At 44.9% G+C, this 14,169-nt stretch overlaps 1 protein-coding gene across 1 annotated transcript; it reads left to right on the top strand.

The window, feature by feature from the left end:
* Positions 1 to 9,056: 9,056 nt before the first annotated feature.
* LOC147098408 (histone H2A type 2-C-like) lies at positions 9,057 to 9,935 on the top strand. The gene has a single exon (XM_085970043.1). It carries the CDS (start codon positions 9,098 to 9,100, stop codon positions 9,485 to 9,487), a length of 390 nt encoding a protein of 129 aa, XP_085826169.1. The 5' UTR covers positions 9,057 to 9,097; the 3' UTR covers positions 9,488 to 9,935.
* The last annotated feature ends 4,234 nt before the right edge of the window (positions 9,936 to 14,169 follow it).

The raw sequence follows: 14,169 nt of genomic DNA on the forward strand, positions 1-14,169 counted from the left end.
CAGGCTTCGGGCTGGTTTTCCCAAAACTCCGGCAGTTTCATGGAAACTGCGATCATGTCCACCATTGCAATGCTCGGAATACGTTCTGAGCGTCGGGGTCACCAATGTTGAGGCTGCCGCGGAACACGAATGGAGGCCGAACCGATCTGAGGAACACATGGCTTTTTGTTAGATTCTCTTGAGAGATGGCTGCCCCAGCTCTTCTCTCTGCTAAACCCGAAAACAGAATGAGGGCGACGTCCGCGCTTTTGGGTACACACTGAGGGCGACACTCGCTCCTTTGTCATGCCTTAAAGGCAGCATGCTTCTTAAAGGCAAGGTGCCCGATTTATTGTCCACGGACGGAAAAGAGGATTGCGCCTGTTTAGGTGGCGATCCACCACACTATATTTAATTTGTGTGTCAGGAAGACAGGTCTGAGCATGCGTGATAAACACATGCCTGCTCCCCCCCTCTCCCCGCACAGTGTTTAAAGCGACAGGAAGGGCCCATGCGAGCTCCCCTCCCCCAGCACTGCCAGCGGGGGCCGTTTTCTCTGTGCTCGGTTGATGATCGCTGAACACATCAGGTAGCGGAGATATCATGGGCCCGAGTAAGGGAGCAAACAGCAGCTTCCTCACAGCAGCTCATCGCACTGGGACTGTGTCCGCAGATGGGCTTTGAGTCGGGTTAAGTTCAGCGGCAGTCGGAGATATTTTTTATGAGACAGCGTGGAGCAGCAGCTAGCTCCGGAAAGGTGGAGTGAGTGGGGGAAGGGAGAGGCCATTCTCGGGCTGTGTGTGTACAGTGTAAGGTAACATAGAAAGTAAATCACCTCGTTCTTTCAAATCATTGCTGCTTTCTTCCCCCAAAGCAGGAGTGGATATTCCTGATTCAGATCCAGTCACACGGTGTCTGCTGTTGTTGAACAGTGAACATTGGATTGGAGCCTGAGAGTGAGGATGTGAGGAGTTTCACAAAGTGCATCTATTGCAGGCACCAGGTGAGAAGTGTGAAAGAACACATTTCAAAATCGGTGATTTTGTTTCGGTGCATTGAGTTCTCCAAAACCGTGTTGCTGGTGATTGGGAGATACATAGTCGCTACATAAGATACATCAGGATCCGTGCTCTGAGACATTCTGTTAATTACACAGGCCCTCAACTCGGTTTCAATGGAATGATAGAGCTATAATCATAGAGTCATAATGGCACAGAAGGAAGCCATTCGGCCCATCGAGTCTGTGCCATCTCTCTGCAGAGCAATCCAGTCAGTCCCATTCCCCCGCTCTAACCCGTAGCCCTGCAAGTTTATACCCCTCAAGTGTCTATCCAGTCTCCCCTTGAAAACATTGAGTGTGTCTGCTTCCACCACTTCCATCGACAGTGAGTTCCAGGTCCTCAACACCCGCTGCGTGAAAATGTTTTTCCTCACCCACCCCTGCCCCCCACCCCATCTCTTGCCCAAAACCTCAAATCTTTGTCCCCTAGTCCTGGTACCATCAACTAGTGGGAACAGACTTTCCCCGTCTAGCCGATCCAAACCCGTCATAATCTTGTACACCTCTATCAAATCACCCCTCAACCTCCTTTGCTCTAATGAAAAAAATCCAGCATCCCCAACTTTTGCTTGTAGCTAAGATCCCCAATCCGCAGAACTTTTTGATAAATCTCCTCTGCAACCTCTCAAGGGCCTTCACATCCTTCCTAAAGTGTGGTGACCAGAACTGGACGCAATTCTCCAGCTGTGGCCTAACCAATGCTTTATAATGATTCACCATAACTTCTCTACATTTGTACTCAATACCTCTATTTATGAAACCCAAGATCCCATATCCTTTGCTAACCACTATCTCAATATGTCCTGCTACATTCAGGGACCTATGCCCATTAACTCCCAGGTCCCTCTGTCCCTGCACATTCTTTACAATTGTGCCAATACGTGTATATTGCCTCTCCCTGTTTCCTCTGCCAAAATGCATCACCTCACACTTCTCTGTTTAAATTCCATCTGCTACTTGTCTGTCCATTCTGCCAATCTTTCTATATCCTCTAGCAGTCGATTTGTATCATCCTCACTCTATGGCACACCCCCACATGAGGTGTGAATAGGAAATTTAGAAATTCTACTTTGTATTCAAATTTCCAGGTCATTTATTATAAATATAAAGAATACCGTGGCCCCAGCACTGACAGTTGGTGAACACTACTGTCTACCATCCTTCTGTCTGAAAAACAGCCATTTACCACAACTCGCTGTTTTCTGTCCATAGACTGAAAACAATTGCTTGTACAGACCAGGTACCTGTGGTTATATTCCAGGAAGCCTTGCGGAATTTGATAGGTAGTCCAATGGGACTGGGAGATATAAACCTGGACTGTGGCAATAGGGTCGTCCCATTCATGGTCCAATGCTGGGGTTGGTTTGTGTCTGGATGCTGATAACTTACTATAGAACCATCCTACACACCTGCTGTGGAGAATCTGGGACCCGCTGTATTGCAGTGAGATCAGACCACGACACAATTTGTATCGCAGTTTCCTCTCCCCAGATACTTTACTTTGTTGTTATAAACAAACACATTAATTATTAATTTATTTTTATATTCTACCCACAAATGTCCATATTGTATAGCTAATTCTGTTCTCATATTATAATTCTCGGAGCAAAATACTTCACTGAGCCAGAATAAATGTGATCTTTTCTCCACATGGAACAGGAGGAGCAGTGCAGGCAGCTCCTTCTCACACACAGTAAGTACATTATCACTCACAGAATGACAGATTGAGATTGAATCACAATCACTTACTGTAACTGAGATTGACTGACAGATACAGATGAAGACCCACACTCAAATACCAGAGATAGACAGTTACTGAGTAAAATCCACACTCCCATACTAGACATAGACAGATAGACAGAAACTGAAGCTCACATAGCAGATACAGACAGGTAGAGAGTGAAATCCACAGTCACTCACCAGAAACTGACAGGTACAGATAACACCCAATGAGAAGCTGACGGGTACAGAACAAAATTCCACTCACATACCAGAAACTGACAGACACAGGACAAAACCTCACTCACATACCAGAAGCTGACTGGTACAGGACAAAAGCCCCCTCACATAACAAAAACTAACAGGTACAGGACAAAATCCCCCTCACATAACAAAAACTGACAGGTACAGGACAAAATTCCCCTCACATACCAGAAACTGACAGGTACAGTGGAAAATTCACTCACATACCAGAAACTGACAGGTACTGGACAAAAACCCATGCACATACCAGAAACTGACTGGTACAGGATAAAACCCCACTCCCATATCAGAAATGGACAGGTACAGTACAAAACCCCACTCACATACAAGATAATGGCAGCTACATTACTAAATCTCACCCACATACCAGAAACTGTCAGATACAGAACAAAACCCCAATCATATATCAGAAACTGATATTTACAGGACAAACCCTCCTTCACATTTCAAAATCTGGCAGGTACAGGACAAAACCACACTCGCGTATCAGAAGTTGTCAGGAACAGGTCAATAACCAAATTCACAGATGAGAAACTGACAGGAAGAGGTCAAAACCCCACTCACATATCAGAAACTGCCACATACAGGACAAAACCTCACTCACATACCAGAAACTGACAGGTACAGGACAAAAACCCACTCACATACCAGAAACTGACAGTTACACGGCCAATTCAGACACACATATCAGATACTGACAGGTACAGGACAGAATCCCACACACATTGCAGAAACTGAGAGGCACAGGACAACAACCACACTCATGTATCAGAAACTGAGAGATACAGCACAAAACCCACTCACAAACCTGAAACTGACTGGCACAATCCAAACCCCACTCTCAAACCAGAAAGACAGGTACAGGACAAAACCCGACTCACATATCAGATACTGACATTTACAGGACAAAGACCGACTCACATGTCAGAAACTGAGAGGTACAGGATATAACCCCACTCGCATAACCGAAACTGACAGGTACAGGATATAAACACACTCACATACCAGAAACTGACAGGTACATGAGAAAACCCAATTCATATACCAGAAACTGACTGGAACAGGAAAAAACCTAATTCACACAACTGAAACTGACAGGCAAATGCATATCCACACTCACGTAACAGAAACTGACAGGTCCAGTACAAAACCCCAATCACATACCAGAAGCTGACAGGTCCAGGATAAAACCCCATTCACGTACCAGAAACTGACAGGTACTGGAAAAAACACCACTCACATACCAGAAAATGACAGGTACAGATCAAAGCCCCACTCACATACCTGGAACTGATAGGTACAGGAAACAACCCCACTCACATAACAGAAGCTGACAGGTACAGGACAAAAGCCCACTAACATAACAGAAACAGACAGGTACAGGACAAAACCCATATCACAGATCAGAAACTGACAAGTAAAGGACAAAATCCCACTCACGTATCAGAATCTGACAGCTATAGGAAAAATGAACACTAACATAAAGAAACTGCCAGGTACAGGATAAAGCCCCATTCACTTACCAGGAACCGATAGGTACAGAACAAAACCCCATTCAGGTACCAGAAACTGACAGCTACAGGAAAAAAAGAACACAAACATAAAGAAACTGACAAGTACTGGACAAAACCCCGCTCACATACCAGAAACTGACAGGTACAGGACAAAACTCGACTCACATATCAGATACTGACATTTACTGGACAAAGACCCACTCACATATCAGAAACTGAGAGGTACAGGACAAAAGCCCTCTCAAATACCAGAAACTGACAGGTACAGGATATAACCCCATTCACATACCAGAGACTGATAGGTACATGAGAAATCCCAACTCATATACCAGAAACTGACAGGTACAGGACAAAAGCTCACTCACATCACAGAAACTGACAGGCAAATGCATATCCACACTCACGTAACAGAAACTGACAGGTCCAGTACAAAACCCCACGCACATATCAGAAACTGACAGGTACAGGAAAAAAACACCACTAACATACCAGAAAATGTCAGTTGCAGGACAAAGCCACACTCACTTACTTGGAACTGGTTGGTACAGGAAACATCCCCACGCACATACAGAACCTGACAGGTACAGGATAAAATTCCTCTCACATACCAGAAACTGACAGGTACAAGAAAAAAACACACTTACATACCAGAAACTACCAGGAACAGGACAAAATCCAACTCACATTCTATAAAGTGACAGGTACAGAACAAAACACCACTTACAGACACCACTTACAGACAAGGTAGTGACACCAATTATAGACAAGAAAGTGACAGGTACAGGGCAAAATCACACTCACATCCCAGAAGCTGACAGGTACAGGAGAAAACCTCATTCACATAACAGAAACTGACAGGTACAGGACAAAACCCCACTGACATACCAGAAACTGACAGGTCCAGGAAAAAAAACCAATCGTATATCAGAAACTGACAGGTGCAGGAAAAAAAAACACCACCAACATACCAGAGAATGACAGGTAGAGGACAAAGCCCCACTCACATACCAGCGGGGGGCTGAAGGTTTTCCTGGAGAATGTGATCAGGGATGCGGTCACCTCCACTGAGCACGCCAAGCGCAAGACGGTCACTGCCATGGACGTGGTGTACGCTCTGAAACGGCAGGGCCGCACTTTCTATGAATTCGGCGGCTGAACAACTCGACCCTTTCCACCAAGCACAACGCATGGCTTTTTTAAGAGCCACCCACCACCTCACAGAGAGAGCAGTGACCTGGGAGCGAGGGCAGACAGTTGATTTACATTGTGATCGGTGTAGATTTATATTTTACTCCACGTTCTATATCTTGGTGTGTGGATGTTTTAAATCAACATAGGCACGATTGGCTGAATTATCTTTATTCACAGAATCGTAGACATTTACGGTACAGAAGGATTCAGCACAAAAAATATCTATGCTGCCGAATCCCACTTTCCAGATCTTGGTCCTTAGCTTTTCAGTTTATGACACTTCAAGGGCGTAACATATAGTTTTTAAATATGATGAGGGTTTCTGCCTCTACCTCACTTTCAGGCAAAACGTTCCAGACCCCCAACAACCTGTGGGTGAAAAAAGTTCTGCTCAACTCTCCCCTACTTCTTCTACCAATGATTTTAAATCTTTACCCCCTGGTGATTGATCTCTCTGCTAAGGGAAATAGGTCTTTTCTGTCCACTTTATGTAGACCCTTCATATACACATCAATCAAGTCTCCTCTCAGCCTGCTAATGTGCGGAATCGTTCTGTGATTCTATTAAAGGACGATATCCCGAATGAATAATTCGATTATATTAATGCTGCGACTTCCTCTTAAAAGAGCCGTTGCTTTGTTTTGTGCTTTTACAGTGCGTTGTGAAATTTATTTGCTATTGTCCCTTCCGACACCCCGTGCTTGGCCAGCTCCCGGGCAGCACCAGGCTCACGGCGGTCTGGATGTGTGGACACAATCCGCACTCTCCAAACTATTGGAGTTTGGTGCCATCTCCTGGCCGCCAGCCAGTGGTGCAGCAGGAAAACCATTCATCAGTAACTATTTTAAACTGGAGAGAAATAACCTGAACATCTTGTTTCCGTTCAGTCTAATATGATTGCAAAGTGATTTACACGTCCTGACTAAAGCTCCAAAGGCCTATGGCGAATGATCTGTAAATACAGCGTCTAACATTTTAAAATTAGGGCGATGATTGTATCGTGGTGTGGCTCGCTGCCCTCCCTCGCGCGAGTTATTTGAAGTTCGATTCGAGGCATCACAACCAGGCTCCTGTTAACACAGTTTAGGTCACCCTATCGCAGTTTATAGTAGATGCATTGCTGGTCATCTTCCAAAATTCTATAGGCTCTGGAACAGTTCCCATGGATTGGAGGATAGCTAATGTATCCCCACTATTTAAAAAAGGTGGTAGAGAGAGGGAATTACAGACTGGTAAGCCTGACATCGGTAGTGGGGAAATGCTAGAATCCATTATAAAAATGTAAAAGCAGAGCACATGGAAAACAGTGACAGGATCGGACAAAGTCAACATGGATTTACAAAAGGTAAATCGTGCTTGACTAATCTACTGGAATTTTTTGAGGATGTAACTGCTAGAATAGATAAATGAGAACCAGTGGATGTGGTGTATTTGGACTTTCAGAAGGCTTTTGATAAGGTCCCGCATAAGAGATTGGCGTGCATAGTTAAAGCACATGGGATTGGGGGGTAAGGTACTGTCTTGGATAGAGAACTGGTTGGCAGACAGGAAGCAAAGAGTAGGAATAAACGGGTCTTTTTCTGAGTGGCAGGCAGTGACTAGTGGGGTACTGCAGGGATCAGTGCTAGGACCCCAGCTATTCACAATATATATAAATGATCTAGACGAGGGAACTAGATGTAATATCTCCAAGTTTGCAGATGACACAAAGCTGGATGGGCGCGTGTGCTGTGAGGAGGATGCGGAGAAACTCCAGTATGATTTGGACAGGTTGGGTGATTGGGCAGATGTATGGCAATTGCAGTATAATGTGGATAAATGCGAGGTTATCCATTTTGGTATCAAAAACAGGAAGGCAGATTATTAACTGAATGGCAATAGATTGGGAGAAGGGGAAGTGCAACGAGACCTGGGTGTCCTTGTGTACCAGTCGCTGAAGGTAAGCAATTAGGTGCAGCAGGCGGTTAAGAAGGCAAATGGTATGTTGGCCTTCGTAGCAAGAGGGTTCGAGTACAGGAACAAGGATGTCTTGCTGCAGTTGTACAGGGCCTTGGTGAGACCACACCTTGAGTATTGTGTGCAGTTTTGGTTGCCTTATCTGAGGAAGGCCGTTCTTGCCATGGAGAGAGTGCAGCGGATATTCACCAGATTGATACCTGGAATGGCAGGAATGACGTATAAAGAGAGATTGGGTCGATTAGGTTTCCACTCACTAGAGTTTAGAAGAATGAGAGGGGACCTCATTGGAACTTATAAAATTCTAATAGGACTAGACAGACTAGATGCAGGAACGATGTTCCCGATGGTCAGGGAGTCCGGATCCAGCGATCACAATCTAAGGATAAGGGGTAAGCCATTTAGGACTGAGATGAGGAGGAGTTTCTTCACCCAGAGAGTGGTGAACCTGTGGAATTCTCTACCACAGAAGGCAGTTGAGGCCAGTTCATTAAATATAATCAAGAAGGAGCTAGATATATTTCTTAAGATTAAAGGGATCAAGGGATATGGGGAGAAAGCAGGGACAGGGTACTGAATTTGGATGATCAGCCATGATCTCATTAAATGGCGGAACAGGCTCGAGGGGCCGAATGGCCTACCCCTGCTCCTATCTTCTATGTTTCTATGTTTCCCTTTGTTCTCAGACACGTTCATTTACAGCGCCTGCCGACGAATTAAGAGCTTGTTCTACGGGTAAGACTCAGATTCCAGTCACATCGTTCTCTCTCAAGGCATTTTCCGGTTTTAAAAATAAAAGTTGGGAGTTTATTAACTTGAGACTTCTTGCAGTGTAACAGCCCAGAATGGTAGTTCTAACAGAGACCGGAACGGGGGCAGTTTGAACACTGTCCCTCTTCTCTTTTCACAGGACTCCCGGTTCTGTTTTCACTCCCGCCTGTGCAAAGGATCCATCGACAATTATTGAAACCTCACTTTTACAAAGATTGAGCTGGAATGTGTCCGCTTACAGAACCAATGGGGGTTGATTCCCGCCCGTTACATTCTGAAATTGAACAGGCTGATTGTCACAGCCTGGAATGTGCAATGGAAATATGGAATAAGACAAACGGGAATAAAACGTGCTTGGAAAACGTGAATTTATTTATTAACATAATAATCCTCAATTTAAAAATTATTGGCGGGGCTTTTGAAATTTCAAAAATCGTTGGAGGTCTGACTGTTGAGGCAGTTATTTCCGCCCTCTTTTCATTGGTGGGAAAAGCAGACTGTGATTGGTCACAGGAAAACACCAATGAAATTCAGCACAGTGCGACCAATCACTAGTACGCTGTCTGCATTCCTCCAGAAGGTATAAGAGGGGCAGATGTGGGAGGAGATTTTCATTCTTTCTCTGACCGTGTTGATTGTGGAAATGTCTGGAAGAGGAAAAACCGGCGGTAAAGCTCGGGCCAAGTCCAAGACTCGCTCATCCCGGGCCGGACTGCAGTTCCCTGTTGGCCGTGTTCACAGACTCCTGCGAAAGGGCCACTACGCTGAGCGTGTGGGTGCTGGAGCCCCGGTGTACATGGCTGCTGTGCTCGAGTATCTGACCGCTGAAATCCTGGAACTGGCCGGCAACGCGGCCCGCGACAACAAGAAGACCCGCATCATCCCCAGACACCTGCAGCTGGCCATCCGCAACGACGAGGAGCTCAACAAGCTGCTGGGAAAGGTGACCATCGCTCAGGGCGGGGTGCTGCCTAATATCCAGGCGGTGCTGCTGCCTAAGAAAACCAGCACTGCCAGCTCCAAGAGCAAGTAAAGCGCACAAGATTCAATCTAATAACCCAAAGGCTCTTTTCAGAGCCACCCACATTATCTTTGAAACGGCTGGTTACTGTTCTGTTCTATGGGTCACAATTATACCAGATCTGATGTTAAATCTTAAAATCTACTTTGAAAATCATTTGCCACAGTTTTGCCCATTAAGTTATCTATTCACCACTCATCTGACAATCAAACGCTGCCACATTGTAACAGTGGTGTGGAGATGCCGGAGTTGGACTGGGGTGGACAAATGTAAAAAGTCACACAACACCAGGTTATAGTACAACAGCTTTATTTGAAATGGCAGTTGGAAAGGTTACCTGTAAACATCTGACATGATTTTCTGACTATATAAGCTGTGTCTTTATGCATTTCTCCACTTCACCTGAAGAAGGAGCAGCGCTCCGAAAACTTGTGATTTCAAATAAAGCTGTTGGACTATAACCTGGTGTTGTGTGACTTTTTACATAGTAACAGAGTGACAGATACAATTGCTATCCTGTATGAACGAATACTCCCTCACTCACATGCAGTACCAGTGAGTGGTAGTGCTTTTCCTGTACTCACCTGTCAATTCGACACTGACACAGTACCAGAGAGTGACAGATAAAGTGTCTAGTGTAGCCTCACCAATTTAAAAATGTCACACTGTACCAGACAGTGTCAGATACAGTGTCTCTCGTTTTTCAACAGCCAATCTGCCACTGACAATACAGAGAGTGACAGAGGCGTTGTCTATCATAGGCACTTTTGTCAATCCCACACTGACGCACAGTACCAGAGAGTGACAGATACAGTATCTATCCCATATTCAGCAGTGAATCCCACATTGGCACATAGCACGAGAATGACAGAGGAAGTGTCTATCCCACACTCAATGATCAACCACACTGTTGGCTTTCTAACAGAAGGCAGAGAGTTGGGATAAATGGTTCATTCTCAGACTGGCAATCAGTAACCAGTGGTGTACCGCAGGGGTCAGTGCTGGGTCCCCAACGCTTTACAATCTATATTAACGATTTGGAGGAGGGGACCGAGTGTAACATATCAAAGTTTGCAGATGATACTAAGATGGGAGGGAATGTAGTGAGTGAGGAGGTCATTAAAAACCTGCAAGGGGACATAGACAGTCTAAGTAAGTGGGCAGAGATTTGGCAGATGGAATACAATACTGGAAAGTGTGAGGTTATGCACTTTGGCAGGACAAATCGTAGAGCAAGTTATTATCTTAATGGCAAGAAACTGGAAAGTACTGAAGTACAAAGGGATCTGGGGGTCCTGGTGCACGAAACTCAAAAGGTTAGTATGCAGGTGCAGCAAGTGATTAAGAAGGCCAGTGGAATGTTGGCTTTCATTGCTAGGCGGATAGAATATAATAATAGGGAGGTATTGCTTCAGTTGTACAAGGTATTGGTGAGACCACACCTGGAATACTGCGTACAGTTTTGGTGTCCATACTTAAGAAAGGACATGCTTGCTCTCGAGTCAGTACAAAGAAGGTTCACTCGGTTAATCCCGGGGATGAGGGGATGGACATATGAGGAGAGGTTGAGTAGATTGAGACTCTACTCATTGGAGTTCAGAAGAATGAGAGGCGATCTTATTGAAACATATAAGATTGTGAAGGGGTTGGATCAGGTGGATGCGGGGAGTATGTTCCCGATGATGGGTGAAACTAGAACTAGGGGGCATAGTCTTAGAATAAGGGGCTGCTCTTTCAAAATTGAGATGAGGAGGAACTAATTCACTCAGAGGGTGGTAGGTCCATGGAATATGCTGCCCCAAAAAGCTGTAGAAGCTACATCATTACATAAATTTGAAACAGAAATAGACAGTTTCCTAAAAGTAAAGGGAATTAAGGGTTATGGGGAGCAGGCAGGAATTTGGACATGAGTCTAGGTTCGGATCGGTCATGGCCCTTTGGGTAGCGGAGCAGGCCCAGGGGCCGTGTAGCCTGATCCTGCTCCTATTTCGTGTGTCTAATTCTGTTAGATTCAGGAGATGGTTCTGTGATAGTGGATTGGCGGTTAGGATCAGATCAGCCATGATCTTATTGAATGGCGGAGGAGGCTCGAGGGGCCGATTGGCCTACTCCTGCTCCTATTTCTTATGTTCTTATGTTCACACTAGAATCGGGTGAGCGCGTCCATCTGCATTTAATGGTTCGATAGCAAAATACTGCCGATGGCAGCTGTCTCCCATTCTGCCAGCGCATTTCACACCTAATCTAGAGCTGTCTTTTGTCTCCACTAGTCCTATCACCATCTCGTCTCCTTTTGAATACCTCTTAATGTCTCTTCTCTTTTGTTGTTTCACAGCCCCTTAATCTATTTCATTCCCCGTGCCTCTTTAGTCTTGATAAAGGGTTTTGACCCGAAACGTTGACTCTAATTTCTTTCCACGGATGTTGCCTGGCCTGCTGAGTTTTTCCAGCATTTACTGGTTGTTTGGAGTTTTCAGCTGGACCAATAAACTACTTGGCAATGGTTTTAAGCGGAACATAAACAGGGTACTGAGGTATTTGTCGAAATCAAAATGTTTTCTGCTGAATCATTGTCTCTTGTTGCAGCACTCGCTGTCGGCCAGGATATGGCACCAACCTCTAATAGTTTGGAGAGTGCGGATTGTGTCCACACATCCAGACCGCCGTGAGTCTGGTGCTGTCCGGGGAGCTGGCCAAGCACGGGGTGGCCAAGAACGCCAGCTCCAAGTAAAACTCCACAATTTACTGACAAAAAAAAACACAACGGCTCGTTTAAGAGCGAGCCACCCACAGCCTCTCTGAAGGAGCCACCTGTTTAATGCACTGATTTCGTCAGTTTATTCATTCCGGCTAAAGTCCTATCAATCTGGTGATGACATTATCAGACAAATAGGGAAACTGCCGCATTTTAAAATCTGTCTCTGTCGAATTTATTAATTATAAATAAAAGTATTTATTTTTTTGATTTAGCGGATTGTTTCAAGATTAATTTATAAATTCTTCAATTGAGGCCAATAGTTAGTTTTGTTAAGGTAATGAGATTTCAATCAAGCGACCAATCCGAAGTAGCCTCAGGTTACAGCGGCCTCCTACAGTTAGAACTGGAGACATTACAGTCCATCCAATGACTTTACTTAAACCCATGAATTTCACAATCCCCGACAGTATCTGTGCAGGAAGCAAACTTCTGAAGGAGAATAATCTCACAAGTTGGCCTCTTGTCACAGTAGCTCGGTTTAACCTATTGTGAGGTGGAAAGCTCCGGTTCCCCGTCACACCATCTGTCTGATATATAAAAGCTGAATGGAAACAGAACACTGAGCGCATGGACACCCAGGAAGACTAAAAGAGCTTTTCACTGTGAGGGGAGAATACAGAGAAAGCAAATCACCTCGCTCGTTCAAATCATTGCTGCTTTCTTTCCTCAAATCAGCAGTGAATATTAATGATTCAGTTCCAATCTCAACGTGTCTGTTGTTCTTGGACAGTGAACAGTGGAAACACAGCCTGACAGTGAGGATGTGAGCAGTTTCACAAAGTGCATCTACTCCAGGCAGCAGGAGAAAGATCAAATTTCAAAAATCGGTTATTTACTTTCGATGCTTTGAGTTCTCCAGAACAGTGCTGCTGGTGATCGAGAGATGCATTGCAGCTCTCAGATACATCAGGATCCGGGCACTGAGATATTCTGTTAACTGCACAGGCCCTCATCTCGTTTTCTACAGATTGAAAACAATTCTTTGTACAGCCCAGGTACCTGTGGTTATGTTCCAGAAAGCCATTCTGAATTTTATAGGTAGCCCCATTGGAATGGGAAATGAAACCCTGGACTGTGCAATGGGGTGGTCCAATTCCTGGACCAGTGCTGGGTTTGGGTTGTGTCTGGATGCTGATAACTTACTGTAGAACCGTCCTACACACCTGGTGTGGAGAATCTGAGTGCCGCTGTGCTGCAGTGAGGTCAGACAATGGCACTGTTTGTATCGCGGTTTCCCCTCGCCAGATAATTTACCTTATTGCAAACAAACACATTAATTATAACTCTATTTTTATATTCTCCTGGAACCTGTCGTTATCTTATAACTAATATTAATCTCCTATTATTATTCTCATAGCAAAATAATTCAATGCGCCCGCATGAATAGGATCTTTCCTCCACCCGGAATGCAAGGAACAGTGCAGGCAGCTCCTTCTCACACAGAGTAAATACATTATCACTCACAGAGCGCAGAGACATAGAACTGGCCTCAGTCCTATTATCACAGGCAGCAGGAACAGTCCCACTTTGATCCGAATTTCCAGAGTTGCATTATTAATCTCACAGTCCTTATCTGAGGAATGTTGTCCTTATCAGAGGAAGGATGGCCTTATCTGAGGAAGGATGTTCTTGCCATGGAGGGAGTGCAGTGAAGATTCACCAGACTGATACCTGGGTTGGCAGGAATGACGTATGAGGAGAGATTGGGTCGATTAGGCTTATATTCGCTAGAATTTAGATGAATGAGAGGAGATCCCATTGAAACTTATAACATTCTAACAGGACTAGACAGAATAGATGCAGGAAGAATGTTCCCGATGGCAGGGGAGTCCAGAACCAGGGGTCACAGTCTAAGGATAAGGGGTAAGCCATTTAGGACTGAGTTGAGGAGGAATTTCTTCACCCAAAGAGTGGTGAACCTGTGGAATTCATTACC

Source organism: Somniosus microcephalus, chromosome 29, assembly GCF_052327205.1.
Source record: "Somniosus microcephalus isolate GS21.2 chromosome 29, FLI_Smic_1.0, whole genome shotgun sequence".
Taxonomy (NCBI): Eukaryota; Metazoa; Chordata; class Chondrichthyes; order Squaliformes; family Somniosidae; genus Somniosus; species Somniosus microcephalus.